The sequence below is a fragment of the Stegodyphus dumicola genome, chromosome 4 (genome assembly GCF_044657685.1).
Source record: "Stegodyphus dumicola isolate Sdum_Otavi_A_Nest chromosome 4, ASM4465768v1".
In the NCBI taxonomy this organism is placed as follows: Eukaryota; Metazoa; Arthropoda; class Arachnida; order Araneae; family Eresidae; genus Stegodyphus; species Stegodyphus dumicola.
In genome coordinates, this window is record NC_140771.1 from 59440511 (window position 1) to 59459247 (window position 18737).

An 18737-nucleotide genomic window follows, 5' to 3' on the forward strand; every position below is an offset into this window, starting at 1 on the left:
TGTAATTTTTAATATAGATATTTTGAGTTTTTATGTATTTTTGCCTTCTCGCGAAGTGAGAACTGAATTAATTAAATGAGAAATACTGAATCGTCTGTGAAAAACTGTTTCTTTTTTGTTTTGTGTGCTTAATTTCTTTTATACATAGTTCTAGCTTTATTATAGTATTTGAATAGAACATGTGGCAACGATTAGATAATTCTTTAAACGATATACATTTTGTGCATTCCGAGTTATAATATGAATGAAATATAATACTGTTAAGTAAACCTAGCACCAGAGTGTCGCTATGGTAAACAAAGTGAATTTTAAAGAATGCATTTATTCTATTGTAATTTATGCGCTGTCGGCGAAGTAGGTTTTATTAAATCTAATAAGTTTAAAGAAAATGCAAGAAAAATGCAAATAATTTAATATTCCGTACAAGGAAGTCATGTGGTGTACACATCAGTTTTTTTTTTTTTTTTCTTCTTCTTAAAGTAATCAACGGGCAAATTTTCTATCCTTGTGCCTTTGAAAGATCTTGTTTATTTTTACTTTCCACTGACAACAAGTTTATGTCCACCGGTAGCGTTACTGCAAGACATGATAGTGATTCTTTCCTTGCTGCTTTTATGACCCGCCGCTTCACTTTCAAATGCTAAAGTGCGAGTGGGAAGACGTCTCCACAAAAGTCCCGTTTCGTCGGCATTGTAAATTTGTTCAAAAGATAGTTCTTTTTTTAAAATAAATTCTTCAAATTCATGGTGGAAATCGTCGGCTGCTTGTCTCCATTAAGTTTCTCCCCATGAAGTCGAATTTCTCGAATTCCATGTCGCTGCTTAATACGAGTCAACCAGCCAGAAGACGCATCAAAATTTCCTTTCAAGCCTAACAACTCAAAAAAGGTTTTTACCTTCCACAATGATAGGACCATTTACAGGAGTACCCTCTTTTCGAACTTGAGCTAACCACTCTGTCAATGCCGTGTCTAACTCATCAAAGATAGAATCCTTCATAGTTTTTCGCATTTTCATTGCAGAAGCACTGTCCGACATTGATGCAAAGTTCACCAGTTTGTCTTTTCGCTTTAGAATGTCACATACTGTTGTTTCCGCGATTCCGTAATCCAATTCCATCTGCTGCCTTGTAATGCCGTTTGCTACTTTGGAAATTAATTCTAGTTTTTGCGCAATCATCAACACAACCTTCTTTCGTTTTCCTGACATTTTAAATCGGTAACGAAAAAAACCAAAAAGCACAAGCACTGAACACAATAAAAAATAAGAAATTAACTCCAGTTCACAAACACTATCAGGCTTAAACTAACAATGGCAAGTGAGAGGAAGTGGATGTGTTAGTAAGATTAAGACGAGAGAGGGCGGTGGAGCGGGCAATGCAAGGGTGAGTAAGAAATCACTTAATCATCAGACAGAAAGGTTCCGAAAGGCCTGGGATATTTTTGCTATAAATAAGCACGATGTTAGCAAATTTAATGTTTCGCTCAGTTTTGTGAACATTTTTATGTTCTTTGCTTTAAGCTTATTAAAAAAAAAAAAAAAAAAAAAAAAAAACTTTGTGCGGCAGGCGCGGATAATCAGGAGTCTACTGTATTTAAAGTTTTAGATCCAAATAATGCAGCATTGCACAAAGTTGTTTTACAAATTCCCATCGCGAGACACATAATGAACGACACATAACTGCAATTGATTCATCTCTTGAATATAATTTTAAAAACAGGTTTCGTAATGTCCATAAAAGTCCTTAATTTTTTTTTTTTTTTTTTTAATCAATTTTTGGTCCTTAAAAGTCCTTAATTTTGGCCAAAATCAGTAGAAGGTCCTTAATTTTAATCATTTGAAATTTCTGTCTGTTTTTACGACTGGATTTTTTGGAGGAATATTTTTGACGATTCACTGACATATATGGTTATCTTTTGAATGGGTTCATGGGTTGTAATTTGTTTCTATTTCTAATATTTACTCGAGTTTCTAAGCAAGAAGTGAAACATCAGCATTTTGAAATTCATTTTTCGTAATAAAAGCCCTTAAACAATTTTCGCTTTTGGGGATGCGAATTCTTTATTAAACGGTTTTTAATTTGGCGTCTTGTCAACATTTTGGCGATTTTAACATCAGTTTCTATAGAAAATTTTCAATTCCGAATTTTTCGACGATTTTCTTTTTAAAACATCGTAAGATTGATAAATTTCATTAAAATAATGGTAATATATTCAAATTATATTTACAAAATAACATTATACAAAAACCATTTTTATTTTTCGCTGTTATATTATAAAGTTTCATTTTGGCAACTTACTACACAATATTTTAAATCTGAAAAATAAACAAGGTATTTTACAAAACAGCTCTTAGCAAAAGCAAAATTAGCTATGTAATTAATTAAAACGTCTTCTTTTTAATTTTTCATAGTAAGCGTTTTCCCCATGTAATTGTCTCAGAATATGCATCAGTTTTCTCTATAAAATTAATTTTACACTTTTTCTCTCCCCCCCCTTTTTTTTTCCCAAAATATTTCTGGCTTTTTGCTGTTACAGAATTGGTTGGGATAATTTTTCTTTAGTATTTTTGACATTTCAGCTTGGAAAATTTAGAAGGATTTGAAGGTAAGATTTATAGAACCACAATTCTAGAATATTCGAGAAATATGTGACAAAATGAAAAATGTCTCCATGGTATCAACGCATAATGGATGTATTTTACAGAAACTTTGTGATGTATTTCTTACTTTTTGGAGAACGTCTGAAAGAACAGTGAAGACATAATATATGAATGTTTTACTCCTGATACTAGAATCTTTCTCTTAATATGTTTATCTTCCCTATATTTTCTCTACTTTTCACTAGACACAAGCATGGAAAATATCAAAAATGCTTCTAATCTTATCACTTAGGAAGAAAGGAAAGATTATAGAAAGAGTTTTTTTTTATTAATAAAGAAATTAAAAACTTACAATTTAAAAGGTCCATCTAATATGTCTTAATGCATCATACACAGACCTGGCACTAGGCATTTTCGCATCTGATTCAAACTCTGTGGATCCTAAATTCAACTGCATAGTACCTTTCTAAATTCTGCTTCTCTGAATTATAAAAGTTTCGCCATTTCTAGATTTTGTTGTTTGGTGTGTCACTAAATTCTAAAAATTCTGCCACACCAGCTCTGTAACCGGCCTTTACCATATTTATTTCATATTTCTTCTGAATGTTCATATTAATAAAGAAATAAAATTAGCCACTTTTTCTATACATTCTAAATGCATTTCATGTTTTTTAGAATAAAAAATCCTTAATTAAATCCAAAAATTCTAAAATGAAAAGGAAACATGTTGAAGAAAGAAACTGAATACATAAAGAAAATTATTCTTCAAAGATATATGCAGTTATTATTATGGAAATTACCCCATTGTTTATGATTCAACCTTTACTATAATTTTCCATTTCTGTTTCCTCATATGATAGGGTTCCTGAGCCAGATTAAATTAAATTGTATAATCTTTGACCACTAGTCCACATTTTTACTTTGAATTTGACTGTTCTTGCTTAATTATGTCACCGTGATTGACTTTGTTAGCATCAGAACATACCTTTATGTTTGCTCTAAGTAGCTCAAAGCTGGTAGTGCCCTCTCTTGGGCCAGTGGACAAATAATAATAAAGAGTATCCCCCCCCCCCGAGTACCGAAGGTACGATGAAAAAAATCAGTTCACAAATATCTGGTGTTGAAGCGCACGTGTCTTCCCGATCGTGTGACAACTGGTGGAGCAGAGGGAGGAAGCGTAAGTTCGATCGAAGGAGGAGCATCTGGAGAAACAGGTGGATGAGCAGGAATGAAACAACGGGGAAGCAGGAGGATTGCTGGTCACAGGAATCTGAGTGTTTGAAGCTTCAAAGAACGAAGGCTTCAGTCTTGTCTTTTCCCAGAACGGTTTCCTTGTCGTGCATGAGAATGGTGAAATGTTTGTTGTTACGTGCACAGACCTTGAAGGGTCCATCATATGGAGGAGTGAGTGGTGGTTTTACCACGTCGTTTCACATAAACACGTGAGTGCAAATGCTCAGTGCATGGTGTACGAATAGGGTGGGTTTGTTGTGGCATGATGTAGGAGTCGGAGACAGCTTCTTCATCGCCTGTCGGAAAGTCTGGAGAAAGGATGCTGGATCAACTGGAGCAGAGGATGGCTGAAAGAATTCAGATGGTAATCAAAGGGCTGTGTTGTAGATAAGTTCAGCGGATGTACGTGCGAGGTCTTGCTTGAAGGAAGAACGTAAACCAAGAAGCACAAGAGAGAGTGATGTAGCCCAACGGGTGTCATTATGGCATTTTAGAGCTGCTTTTAGGTCGCGGTGGAAATGTTCCACTAAGCCGTTAGTGGAAAGATGGTATGGCGAAGTGCGAATTCGGCGTATTCCATGCATAGATGTCAGAGAAGCGAAAAGGTGGGACTGGAATTGTCGACCTTGATCAGTAGTCACAATGGATGGTACACCAAATTGTGCGATCCAACCGGAGATGAATTATCGAGCTACAGAGTCAGCAGAGATGTCCTGAATGAGAAAAGCTTCAGGCCAACGAGTAAATCTGTCAGTGCAGGTGAGAAGATATCGATAACCGTCAGATGGTGGCAGAGAACCGACGATGTCTATATGAACATGGTCGAATCGTTCGGAGGGTATCACGATTTTTTCCAAAGGGGTATGTGTGTGCTGGGTAACTTTCAAACGTTTCCACATGATGCAGGAACGAATCCAATTGGCAATGTCCTTTAGCATGGATGGCCAAACGAATCTTTCTTGTATAAGCTTTTTGGAAGCTCAGATACCTGGGTGCGATAGGTTGTGGAAACAGTCAAAAACTTTTTTTCTGAAGTCAAGTGGTACATAAGGTCGAAGTCTGTTGTTAGAGGTATCGCACAATAGTTCCCGAGCAAGTTGTAATGACTAGAATTTCAATGAGCAGTTTGAGTCTTCACTCAGACGTTTCAACCCCTCATCGGTGGCTTGCGAGTGGGCAATAAGTGTGAAATCCAGCGGTGCATTGGCATTGATGCCTTGAATACGCGAGAGAGTATCTGCGACGACATTGCTGGAACCTGATATATGCTGAATATCTGTGCTGAACTGAGCTATGTAATTTAAATGACGAATTTGTCTCAGAAAAGCAGAATTTGATTTTGATGTGAATGCATAAGTTAGAGGTCGGTGATCAGTAAATATAGTGAAGTGTTGACCTTCAAGATTATGCCTGAAATATTTTATAGCTGCATAAATAGCTAATAACTATCTGTCATATGTGCTGTATTTTTGTTTGGTAGCTTACGTGAGAAAAATCCTAGCAGCTGGTAGTTATTAGAGTGCCGAATGTTTAAGATAGCTTCGATGGATATGTCAGAAGCATCGACCATAATACTCACCTTTTGGTTAGGAGAGTGGTAGGAGAGAGTTGCAGCATTAATAAGGTTGTGTTTACATTTTTCAAATGCCTGATTCAGTTCGTTGTTCCAAGGAACGTGGCGCTTATCATTTTTACATGAATCTTTTAAGAGTTCATTCAGTGAAGCTTGGGTCTCAGCTGCCTTTGGTAAGAAGCGGCGATAGAAGTTTATCATGGCTAAGGCGTCTGAGCTCGTCAATAGTGGTAGGTTTTGAGAAGTCGACAATTGCTTTTGTTTTTTCAGGCAGAGGTTTTACACCTGAAGCAGTAATGAGGCAACCTAAAAAGGAAGCAGATGGTTTTCCGAGTACGCATTTGGTAGGGTTTAAGGTCAAACCGTGTTTTTTCAAGCGATCAATTTCTTGACGAAGATGACGGATGTGCATTTCTTCATTAGTCAATGCAATAAGGATGTCGTCAAAATAAGGGATGCAAAAATCCAATCCAAATAAAACTTCTTGTGTAAAACATTGGATAGTTTGGCCTGAATTACGTAACCCAAACGGCATAGCCAAAAATTCAAAAAGACCAAAAGGGGTAGTGACGGCCATTTTCGGAATATCTGCAGGGTTAACAGGGATTTGATTATAGGCACGGGCTAAATCAAGAGTTGAGAATATGTTCTTTCCTGAAAACATTTGAGTTCAATCCTGAATATGGGGTACGGGATAACAATCCAGAATGGTAACAGCGTTTAAGCAACGATAATCCCCGCATGGTCGCCATTTGCCTTACGAACCATAAGCAGGGGGCTTGCCCAAGGACTTTTTGAAGGCTGAATGATGCCTTTTGTTAGGAGAAAGTCAAACTCTTGACGTGCAGCTTGAAGTAATTCTGGAGATAATCTTCTAGGTTTTGAGAAAATAGGGGGTCCTTTAGTTTCAATGTAATGGAAAATTGTTGACATTGGTGCCTTCTCAAAAGTTTGCGAAGGATTTGTCAAGCTGGGGTAATCAGCAAGAATTTTGTAAAATTTTGAGTTACCCATCAAAATATGAATGCTAGTACTGAGGGAGCTCACATTGGAAAGTCTACCACAAGAATATACATAGTTTTGTTTGTCCATCAATTAAACGGTTGTTTTTAACATCTATAAGTAAGTTGAACTTCATGAGAAAGTCAACACCTATGATGGGTTGATTGACGTCTGCCAGGACAAAGACCAAGTAAATGAGTGTCATAAGTTTAAATTGATGGTTAAGAGTTTGGTTTCATACGTTGCTGTTTTGGTGCCGTTAGCAGAATAGAGTACTAAGTCAGCTAGGTTTTTGGTGTGCTGACTGTAACTCTTGGGAATGACAGATAAATCAGCTCCAGTGTCAATTAAAGAGGTGAGTTTTGACAATGGATTGACCTAAGGAATTCGATTAATGTGGCGGTTGTAACTTTGGCCGACAAGCAATCGCCGATCTAGTTTTCCGACTGCTGGAATTTGCATGGAGAAACACACTTCCGTGCATTGGAACCAAAATTAGTATGGTAGAAACAAATGTTGTTGCACGTTTCTTTATACTGGCGATAGCATCCATTGGATCTATTACGCCTTCTGTTGCGTTGGGAATGATTGTCTCTTCGTTCACAGGAACGCTCACGGCTGTTTTTGATGGCTAGCGAAAGTTCATTTACTTGCTTCATCAGCTCTGGAACTTGCTGTTCAATGGGAGAAGTAGATGCCATAGCAGCACTATTTATGTTAGCGAGAGTTGTGAGATTTGTAATTTTATCGGCTACAACTGTGACTTTTTGGGAGCTCATGATTTAAGGCAGCAAGAATACTCTGTGTATTTTGCAGGAAACGAGATATCCATAGAGATTTCAACAAGGGTTCTCCAACGGTCTCTCCTGCGAGGTTTCACATACGGCAAAGTAATTAGGAAGGGCGTTGATCGCCAAGTTCGAGCCCCTGAAGAAGTGTACGGATCTTTGACTCCTCACTTTCAGAATGCAATTCAATTAAGCGTGTTCTTAGTGCATCGTATTTGCCAGTCACTGATGGGTGCAAAATGATATCACAAACGCTATTGAGAATATCGGGATTCGATTGCAGATATCACATGATTGAATTTCGTGGAGTCAACAGTGATTCCAGTAATATCAAACTGGGCCTCCAATTGTGCAAACCATAAAGTGGGTTTGACCTTCCAAAATGGGGGAGGCTTGACGGAAACACGTGAGATATTAAGATTGTCTGTGACGGTTTCTGGTGGAGCCATGATTCACAAAAACATATATATATTGCCAAATGTGAGGTAAATAAATACACAAAAATCAGTCACTAATAAGTTCACATATGATACTAGTGCAAAATAAATAAAGTTAATGCAAGCATTAAAGTGAGAAAAACATTTTTTGTTGGTGTGCTATCCGAATATAAGCATAAGTTTTAAAGTACTACTAACTAAGAATTTGCATGGCTTACCTCCGAATTATACGAGAAATATTTGCTCAGTCAGCGGCAGATTCAGCATAACACAATTCCTTATAGAAAAATATTCCGAAAAACTTATTTTGTGATATGTAACCACATTGTAGGATATATATGTAAATCACTTCGAAGCACTCTGACATTTCTCATGAGGCACATTCACAAGCATGTTGTTAAGGAGACACAATTGTGTTTCACACTATTTTGACGACAACACAAAACTAATGATGGATTACAATCGTTTTACAGACGATATTTTCACTTCACTGCACTTTATGCGCACAGAAATTGACGATGCAAGCAGGTTCCAGGAGGCATGTGTTCACTAGCTTGATGGGTCACCATTTATGGCTTTCGTCTATGGATGCCATTTTGGGGTTGCTGCAGATAAAACGATGATAGCTTAGCTCGATTATTTTTAACATTTTTATTTAACACTAGAAAAAGATATATATTTTAACACACGTTCACTGATACACAGTCACATTGATTATAGTTCACACAATAAGAATTTTTATAGTTAATAAGTCCATGTAGGTCAAAAATCATGAAAGTGAAGCGAAAGAGAGGTGAGCTCGTGCTTCACCGACAGCAGCCAGGAACAGAGTAGCCAGTCCAAATTGTCCCCTAGTGGAGAAGAGGGAGAAAGCTGGTAGCGCCTTCTCTCTTGGGCCAGGGGACAAATAATAATAATGAAGAGTTCTCTATAGTTTATTGATTTATTAGTCATGTGAACACTTTGTCACTATTTCCAGGCTCATATTACTCCATTTTCAATGGAAATCATTTTTTGTGTCGGTTTGCTATCTCTAACGGCAAGCAAGCATTTTGTCTTCTTGTTACTTTGTGTTCCTTACTTTTCTATGTGATTTGAGAATATCATCTTCTGTTTTGGAAGAACTCGTAATATATTGTGCATTTAAATATTTGTGAAAGAATAATGACACAAACTTAGATTTTTAAAATTGAAAAATGGCTAGAATTGACTAAGTGGAAAAGTGACGATTTACAGGTGATGGATCCAGGACAATCTAATAGCACTTGAAATTGAAAAGATAAGAAAAGCTATTCATAGAAAATATAATGTAAGTTATTTACCATTTGGATTTACTTTGAATGGAGATGAAATAGACCCTCTACCTCAATGTGTTGTTCGCGAAGTATTATCTAATCCAAAGTATGAAACCATCGTTTTTTAAAAGACATCTTGAATCTAAGTATGCAAATTTAAAGTATAAATCTGAAGAATATTTTAAAGGAAGTTATCGGTGTTCAAAAATAGTTGATACATAATGAAAGGTTTTGTTACTTCAAATGAAAAAGCTTTGGTAGCTAGTTACCTTGTAAGCCTAAGAATTGCTAAGACTGGGTAGGCTCAGACTATTGGAGAAAACCTTATATTATTACCAGCAGCTAAAGATATCATTTTAAGATTATTCAACGAAAAAGTGGCAAATGAACTTAATCATATTATACAGTAAGTCGATGAATTCTTGAAATGGCAGATTCCATAAGAGAGACACTTATTCAAGAAATAAAACACAGTGAGTATTTCACATTGCAATTGGATGAAACTACCAATATAACGAACTTTGTTCAATTATTAGTTTACATACGTTTCAAAGAAGATAAACGAATTGCTGAAGAGTATTTAATTTGTGAATCTCTTCATGATAGAGCAACTGCAAGTGAAATTTTCAAAGTAATTGACAGTTTTATATCTGAGAATAATATTCTTTGGAATAAGTGCAGTGACGAGCTCCGGCTTTAATAGAAAAACAGTCTAATGTTATTTCTCAAATAAAGAAAGTCGCACCTGAAACTAAATTTACTCACTGCTCCATTCATAGTAAAGCTTTAGTAGCCGAAGCAATCCCTGAAAGCCTGAAAATCATTTTAAATCAAGCTGTGAATATTGTTAATTTTATTAAAAGCCGAGCTTTAAATTCAAGAATATTTGTGATTTAGCGCCAAGAAATGGGCATTGAACATGAAACACTTTTATTACATTCCGAAGTAAGGTAGTTATCCAGAGGCAAAGTTTGAGATAGTCCTTTTGAACTTCGATCAAAACTTCAAATTGTCCTCTGTGATTCAAAATTTGAATTGCAAAAATGTTTATTTAGTGAATTATGGTTGGCGCGTTTACCATATTTGGCTGATATTTTTAGAAAGTTAAATGAATTAAATTTAGGATTATGAGGACAAAATGTTAATTTGTTTACCTGTAGAGATAAAATAAAGGGAATGATAAAAAAAACTCGAGCTAATAATCAAAGACCTGGATAATAATACTTTAAGCTTTTTGCCACTTTTAGAAAGCTTTCTAACCGAAAATAATTGGAACTAGAAGAAGGATTATCATCCAAAATTAAAAATTATTATTTTTAAAAATTATTTTAAAATTATTATTTTGAATTGATAAATAATTTCAACATGTATTTTCTCGAGGATTATAAAAAAGAAAATTGGAATAGAAATCCATTTTGTTCACATATACCAGAAATTTTATCTCGCGAAGAAAAAGAACAGTTGATAGAAATTTCCTGTGATCGAACTCTAACTGAAGATTACAAAAATAACACACTTATTAACTTTCGGCGTATTCCCCCCAAAAAATATAGAGAGAGAAGCTTTGAAATAAAGCTATTAAATTTTTATTGCCTTTTTGCACAACCTATATGTGTGAACAAGGATTTTCTTCCATGTTATATTTAAAAAATAAATACAGATCAAAATTAAATCTGGATTCTAATTTACGCTTAAAACTAAGTGAAATAAGAGCAGACATAAAGAAATTGATTTCTCTTAAACAGGCTCAATTTTTGCACTAAATTTTAGAATATTATAACTTAAATTTTGATAATTAAAATGGTAACCAACTTATTAATTTCAAAACTGCATTTTGCGTCGATTCACCTTTCAAACTGTTGCCACCAAATATTATCGTCATGTATTATATTTAAAGAAACTAAGTAATGAAGAATGTGCATGAATGTTTCTCGCAGTTTGAAAAACAACTACCTAGAGCCATCAAATTTTGAATAACGTATTCTTCCATTCGAACATGTCCACTTGGAAGCCCAAATTTGTTTAATGAATTTTTGATTAATAAGCTTAATGATTTCAAAGTGAGCAATGGCAACACTGTACGGGGATTGGTTGACATTTTAATTTTCAGCGTGCGAGGCTGTGTATCGGAAATTCTAAAAGCATGCTGTTTTTATATATTTTGTGATATTGCTGTTGAATTAAATTTTAAATGTGAAGAACATATTTAATAAAGGTAACACAACGAAACATTAAAAAAAATGCACTTTTGGGCGTAATGTAAAATTTTAAAGCTATCAGATTTTTATTTTTATAATTTTATATTTGCTTTCGAATTTAATAATGTGTAAATACTCTTTCTTTTTAGCCAACAGGGTGTTAGCCCAGAAGGGCTATTAACTTTGTTTTGGCATTTTGCGTTAAAAACTTAAATGTCCGTTTCACTTTTCAAATTTTTGCCATTTTGCCACCCAATACTGCCCTGTGTTATATTTAAAGAAATTAAATAAGGAATAATCTGCATAAATGTATGTATGTTTCTCGCATTGTGCTCAAACAATGGTACCTAGAACCATCAAATTTTGAATAATGTAATCCTCCACTGAATATGGGTTTCTGAAAGCCCAAATTTGGAATTTGTTTTATTATCGATTTAATATTTTGTAACACTTTAACAAATTTTTGATTAACATCTCAAAGGCAATTGTAACACTGTAAGGGGGGAAAAACTTATCTCTAGCTGCAAGACTGTGTATCAGAAATTTTAAAAATGTGCTCTTTTAAATATTTTGTGATATTGCTGTTGAATTGAATTTTATGGTTTAAATGCGAAGAACATGATATTTAATAAATAAAGGTGACACATAAAATGTTAAAAAATGCCCCTTTGGGCATAATATAAAACCTGAAAGCTTTCAGAATTTTGGTTTTTAATATTTGTATTCAGAAAAATAATCATTGTGAAATTTAGTGGTGGTCCTAAAGGTTTTCAGTTTTTGTTTAGATGATATACTTTAGTTGAAAGGTTGAGAACCACTGATCTAAACAACTAGTTTGCTTTTACCAAATGATGTCCATTAGTCCCTGTGCTTGCAGCAGGATTATCCTCAAATGTGTGTGTTTCAGCTTCTTTTACTGCAGGAATTTTGCAATATTTGCCCTACTGACATCATGCCTTCAGGCACAGAATGGTCCACTCTTGCCAGCTGCTGGTTAATATGCCTGAATGCTTGACGATTCGGCTACTGTATACTTAAGAATTGTTTCCTACACATCCTTTGACAGTTTCTGTATTTTCATTTGCATCCTCATAATTAAAATGCATGCCACACGTCTCAACCTTTATATAGCAATGTTTACTGCTAAACATTTAAATGGGAAATGATGATTTGTGCCATGTATTGTTTTTACCTCCTAGTGCTACCTTCCACATCAACATGAGCAGCCAAGTGATAAAGTCTGAACGCTGGTGCTTCAGGCAGGTTTCAGATCTCGAAAAAATGAGCTGGCTGCATGGGCGTTTTCATGGTTTTTCCCATGTGTAACATGTATATGTGCCAGTTTTCCTTAGAAAGTTCTCCATAAAAGCATCCCTTGCTTTAGGCAGGTAGTCCTCAAGCACTTTGCTGTGACTGAATAAACCAAAACAAATCATGTCAACGTGTCATTTCTGCACACACATTCCATTACAAAATCTGCTTATTTCAGTCCCCTCTACCTGCCTTTGCATTTTTATCAGATATTTTAGCATCACTGTGCTTATTATTTTGCTAGGTGAAATAAACTGAATAAAGTTTATCATTTTAATTTCATCTTATTAAACATTCCAGTATTATTATTAAAAATTGATACGTCCCTTTTATGTTGAATTAATTATTTAAACAGCATTATTTATTTATTTATTTATTTATTTATTTATTTATTTATTTTTTTTTCTATTCTTAGTTCAAATACTGTTACATTCAACAAATCCTTGGATTTGAGCATGTATCATCAATATGACTATTCTGGCGTATTAGAAGAGATAAATTCTTTAGCTAAAGATATGGATTTTGAGGTAAAGTACAATGATTATATTTATGACAACCTGCAAAACATAGAAATACTTTTAATTTGTTAATATTTTAGCTTTAAAGAAGTTATTTTAATTAGTTGTATTTTTCTTCTCTAGGAACTGATATTTTAATAATTTGTAGATTGCCTAATCATTAATGCATTAAAGTTTTTTAGTTAATTATGTAAGAATCAATGGAGAATCTTTTGTTATAATTAATTTTTCTGTATTTATCTCATTGCAGAACTTGAATTGCTGAATTAATTTTTTATGAGAATGCATGCATGATAGACTCTGTCTGTATCTTTCAAATAATTTCCATAATCAGCTAGAAAAATAAGAGCATTTATGCAGTTTTATATACTGATTGCTTATGCATTGTTAATATTTTATTTTTAACTTCTCTGCTTAATATCATAAACTGCTGTCAGCCTGTTACAAATGTCTAAGCAGGAAGAAATTCAAATTTTGAATATGTTAATATTTGAAACTGATAAAAGGTTGAATGTTAGTAAATGAGAGGTTATAAATTTACATGGATATTTAGGCAATCACACATAAGAGCAAAAAGAATAGGTAAAAAACTGCGCTAAAATTTAAAGCAAAATTTAATATTTAATGAACATTCAGAAGTGGCACATATACACATTATATATATATATATATATACACATTATATATATATATACACACACATTATATATATATATACATGTATACACATTATATATATATATATAATGTGTATATATATATATATATATAATGTGTATATGTGCCACCTATATATAGTGTGTGCATATATTCATAGACTCCAACTACTATGGATGCTCTGTAATTTCTATGGATATTCATGAAAAACTACGAGCTACGAAAAGTATTAAAGAAACTACGGATTTTACAGAAACAGAGTAGGAGAACAAACTAATTCATCCAATGATTGACTGAATACTCGTGTCATCATATATCATGTGTTGAGTGTGCTGCTGGTTTTGAAGAATAGCCAATCGTATATCAGTAACTCCAACCACTAATGACTTGCCAATAGTTTCCCCGCAACATCTGTCTACGTTGTCTCCCACGTACGTTGGTGCTGCGGGTTTAGCCTGCCTTCGCCTCCATTGTTTGGATTGCGGCGAGAGCTTATCGTGTGTCTTGTGAACTGTGATTCAGGTGGAAGTTTTTTAAGCCAAAATTATCAAAGCAGAAATTTAAAGATACATATTTTTCAGAATTTCCATGCATTAAAGCATCCGAAATTTCTGTGAATCACGCACACTGTATGCAAAAAAGACTTCTCAGTGCACATGACGGAAAAGATGACTGTAAACGGCATGTTTTTTCCCAAAAGCATATAGAACTTGGCACTGTAAAATCTAAAGAAATAACAAATTTTTTAAGATGACGAAACAGGTCCTATAGAAGCCAAATGCTATTTTGTTCGGTTTTTAATTGAACACAATCTACCTCTTTCTGTTTCGGATCATTCCAAAGAGCTTTTCAAAGCAATGTTTCCAGATTCTGCCATAGCAAAAAAATTTAGCTGCGGTCATACCAAAACTGCTGCTATTGTGAAAACGCTTCCAGAAAGTGCTGTTGCCGATATTATAAAATCAGTGTGCAATACATCATTTTCTATAAATACTGATGGAAGTAAAGAAATTACATATTACAGTAAAGAAAAATTAATGAAAATTATGTCATTGATTTCTATTTTAGAGTGCACGAATAATACCAGAGAAGGTATTTTTAATTGTATAAATTAAAACTTGAAAAGCAAAGGTTAAGACTCAAAAAATTGCTTAGCATCTTCTTCAGATAATCCTAGTAATATGATTGGAAAGTTTAAAGGTGTAACATCGTTTATCAAAATGCATCAACCAAGTATAATCATCCAAGGTTGTCCATGCCACTTCTTGCATATAGCTGCAAAAAAGGCTACTGAGAAATTAATTGGCTTGGAAATCAAAATGTTGATAATAGATATATATATTTATTTGGAGAAAAGTTCAAAATGGAAGAATACCTTCAAAGTTGCTGAACAAATTTTGCAACAGAATGCAAAATCTCATAAAATTTTTGAAATATTGCAGTATGAGATGGTTGTCTCAACATTGTATTTGAGGACCAGGAGACTGTGGATGTCCTAAAGACTTTAATCAATGATCTACCTGGCCCTGAAGAAAACCATCCCGGTTATCACGCCATGGCTCCTGGGGACAGACCCCCCCACCATGAAGAGGTTTTTCACTTGGTTTCCTGGTAACAGGTCACCAAAAGATAACATCAAGCTCCTTGATGCCTGTAACAAGGGCCTGGATGTTAAGAAGATCACCATCAAGGCAGTCATCCCTGGAGACAGAGGTAACATTCTGCTGCTGGGAGTGGAACCTGAGCTCATGGATTACCTAGAGGCCCAGGATTTCAAACTTTTTTGTGGTGCCCGTATCTTTGTACAGTTGAAGGAACCAAGACAACAGGAGAAATCATTTCCTCCACCCAAGGATCCTCCGAAGAAACAGTTGATGGAAGAAGGGGAAACCGAAAAGGAGTCAGAACCAGAGCTTTCTTTGGAGGCTCTGGGAAACACCTCTGAATGGTTTTCCCCTGTCACGACTTCCTTTGAAGTCGTGAGTTAAGGATGCGGCTTTTGACTAAGTCTCTCCTAAAATTCTTCAGGGTAAGTTCTTATCTATCATTTAACCTGTTTTAATGGGTACGGTTAGCCAGCTAAACCTGCAACATAGCAGAGCAGCTTCATACAGTTTAGCTGCTCAGTTAGGTAAGCAAAGCACTTTTGTTGCCTTAATTCCAGAACCTTGGGGGTACAAGGATAAAATCCTTGGTAGGCCCATGAACGCACACTTCTTTTCATCAGAGGGACCTAATAAAAGACCTAGAACTAGCATTTACATTTCTAAAAATATAAAGGCTATGAAATTATCTCAATTTACAGAGCACTTAACTGCTATTTTAACTAATGACATAAACAGTTCACTGAGAGGAAACATTTGTTTTTGCTCGGTTTACATGGCTTATGACCTTAACATTCCACAAGAATTTATAGATCTTGTGAGATTCTGTGAAATAAACAATATTCTTATGGTTATTGGTGGTTATGTTAAACGATCACCACTATCATGGGGCAGTTCTAATACCAATCCTAGAGGAGAAAAACTCATGGAACTTATAATGAATACCAACCTAACTTGGGTAAACGGGAAATCACCGCACCTTTGTCAACAGAAGAAGAGAAGAAGTCATTGACCTCACACTAACTTCTTCTGATATTTATTACCTTATTGAGAATTGGCATGTAAGTGGCAATCCCTTACTTTCAGATCATTGCCTTATACAATTTTGTATTAGAGATGAAATCCCAGCTGAATATTTCAGAAACATTAAAAACACAAATTGGGAACTTTATAAGGACTCCCTGGTTTCTAATGTCATTAACCTTCAGGTTTTAGACAATAATTGTTCAGTCGAGGAGTTTGATACTCAAGCATACAACCTGATAAATATCATTATTGAATCTTATCATGCATCATGCCCTCTCAAACGAAGGAAGTACTCTTCTAGCAAGAGAGTCTGGTGCACCAAGGAGCTTGAAAGCCTCCGCCTAGAGGTTCAGAGTGCTCATAGGAAAGCAGTCAGAAATAAATCTGAAGTTAACTAGTCTAACTTCAAAATTCTACAAAAGAAATTTAAAAGTGAAATCAGGAAAACTAAATACAACTCATGGAGATCCTTCTGCACAAATATTCTGTCCTACCATGAGACTGCCAGAGTACATAAGATTCTTAAGAGATCTCAAGGAGTCTCAACTCTCATCGGTTATGCGACCAGATGGCAGTTATACTATAAACCCTTTGGATACACTTTTGACCATGTTGAATTTTCATCTGGGGAACACAAGTGTCTCTGACCCCCAGGAAAATCCATTGGAACTACTTCATAATCCATTAGATTTGGATTTTGCTAAGACAATAGTGAACTTTGAAAAGGCTAAAGCAGCCCTATATGTATTTCTTCCCTTTAAATCTCCAGGGAATGATAACATTCACCCAAATCTGCTTCAGAAAGGCTGGGATATTTTTGGCCACATTCTCGTGGACATATTCGAATCCAGTTTGGTTTTAGGATATGTTCCTAAGGTGTGGAGAACTTCATGAAGTGTGTTTCTTTCCAAACCAGAAGAAGATACATATGAGAAACCAAACTCATTTAGAATGATTACGCTAACATTCTTCCAGCTCAAGCTGTTGGAGCGATTGATTTTCTGGCACCTCCAGTCATATAATAATCTGAACCATACTTTTGGCTTAGACCAACACGGTTTTAGGCCTGGTTTCAGCCCTACACCAACTGGTGTGGAGAATAGAAAAAACAGTTATAAACGGACACTTTACCATTGGGATTCTACTGGATATTGTAGGAGCCTTTGATAACATCGGTTTCGAGAAAATACATAAGGTCCTTATTGGAAGTCATATTCACCCTGTGATAACTAGATGGGTCATCTTTATGATTAAAAACAGGAATATCTGTGTTAGTCTCACTGACTCATGAGACTGCCAGTGTACATAAGATTCTTAAGAGATCTCAGGAGTATCTGAAGAGAGATATTACTAAAGGGTGTCCACAGGGTGGTATTCCTTCTCCGTTCCTGTGGAACCTGGTATTCGACTCACTCTTAGTACTTCTATGGGAGGAACCTGGCATGTCACAGGCTTATGCAAATAACCTTATTGTGTTACTACAGGGTTTCGATATTGGAACCCTACACAATCAAGCTCAGCAAATCTTGAATAAAGTATCACACTGAGGTGAAACAAATGGCCTATCTTTCTCTGCTGAAAAATCAGAGGTCATAATTTTCACGTGGAAATGGAAACTGGCAGATTTATGTCTGGGTAACCAGATTATCAGATGTAAGGAATGCATTAAATACCTAGGATGTTACTTGGACAGTAAACTCACATGGATCACCCATGTAAAAGAAAAGGCACAAACAGCCACAAATGTACTACAGTTAAAAGTCTTTAATACTGACTCGTCGGGACTTCGGCGATTCCGGATTATTGGTTTTTCCGGATTACAGATCATCAATTTAAATCCCCAAGAGCCAAGAAAGTAGGAACTAGAAGGAATGAGCCAGAGTGACACGAGATACTTATACCAGAAGTAGGCATGACGTCATCTTACGGTAACCAATCAGCTATCGCCACGACTTGGCTTTCCAGATGACATAACATTACGTTTCGTTTTTGCATCTTAATTAGGCTGAAACAGTCCATTCTCAACACAAACAGTGGCAGTGAAAAAAAAAAAAAAAAGTAGAAGTAACTACTATATCCCTTTAAAATAAGAACTAAACTAGATAAATATTTCAAGGAGGAGAGATGATGCAGAAAAAGGGTTACAATAAGTCATATTTTCCAACAAATGCCCCCCACATCATCATCTCCAACCTGAAATAAAACTGAACGCCAGTATCTTTACAAAATTCAAAACAAGATTAAATAAATATCACAATTTCATTCAATTCAGAAATCTTTAAGAAAAATTTTCCTTTGGGAACATCTCATCCCATTTTTCAAAATTTTACTGTAACAAGAAAGTCCAACATGTTACAAAATAATACAAAGACATATGTATGATCATACATTCAATACATTTACCCAGGGCCCTGGTCAATCATACTACATTCTACAATATACAGTTTTACATTATCTAATACTCATCATAATATGACTTATAACATATTATTTTC

General features: G+C 35.1%; 1 protein-coding gene across 2 annotated transcripts in view; it reads left to right on the top strand.

Moving 5' to 3' along the window:
• The window catches only part of LOC118194531 (uncharacterized), a 176751-nt gene that overhangs the window by 116249 nt on the left and 41765 nt on the right, over positions 1-18737 (top strand). For both annotated transcript variants that reach the window (XM_085814969.1, XM_085814968.1), the window contains exon 7: positions 12853-12964. In XM_085814969.1, the coding sequence (XP_085671095.1) occupies positions 12853-12964 (112 nt within the window). The remainder of the gene's footprint in view (positions 1-12852; positions 12965-18737) is intronic.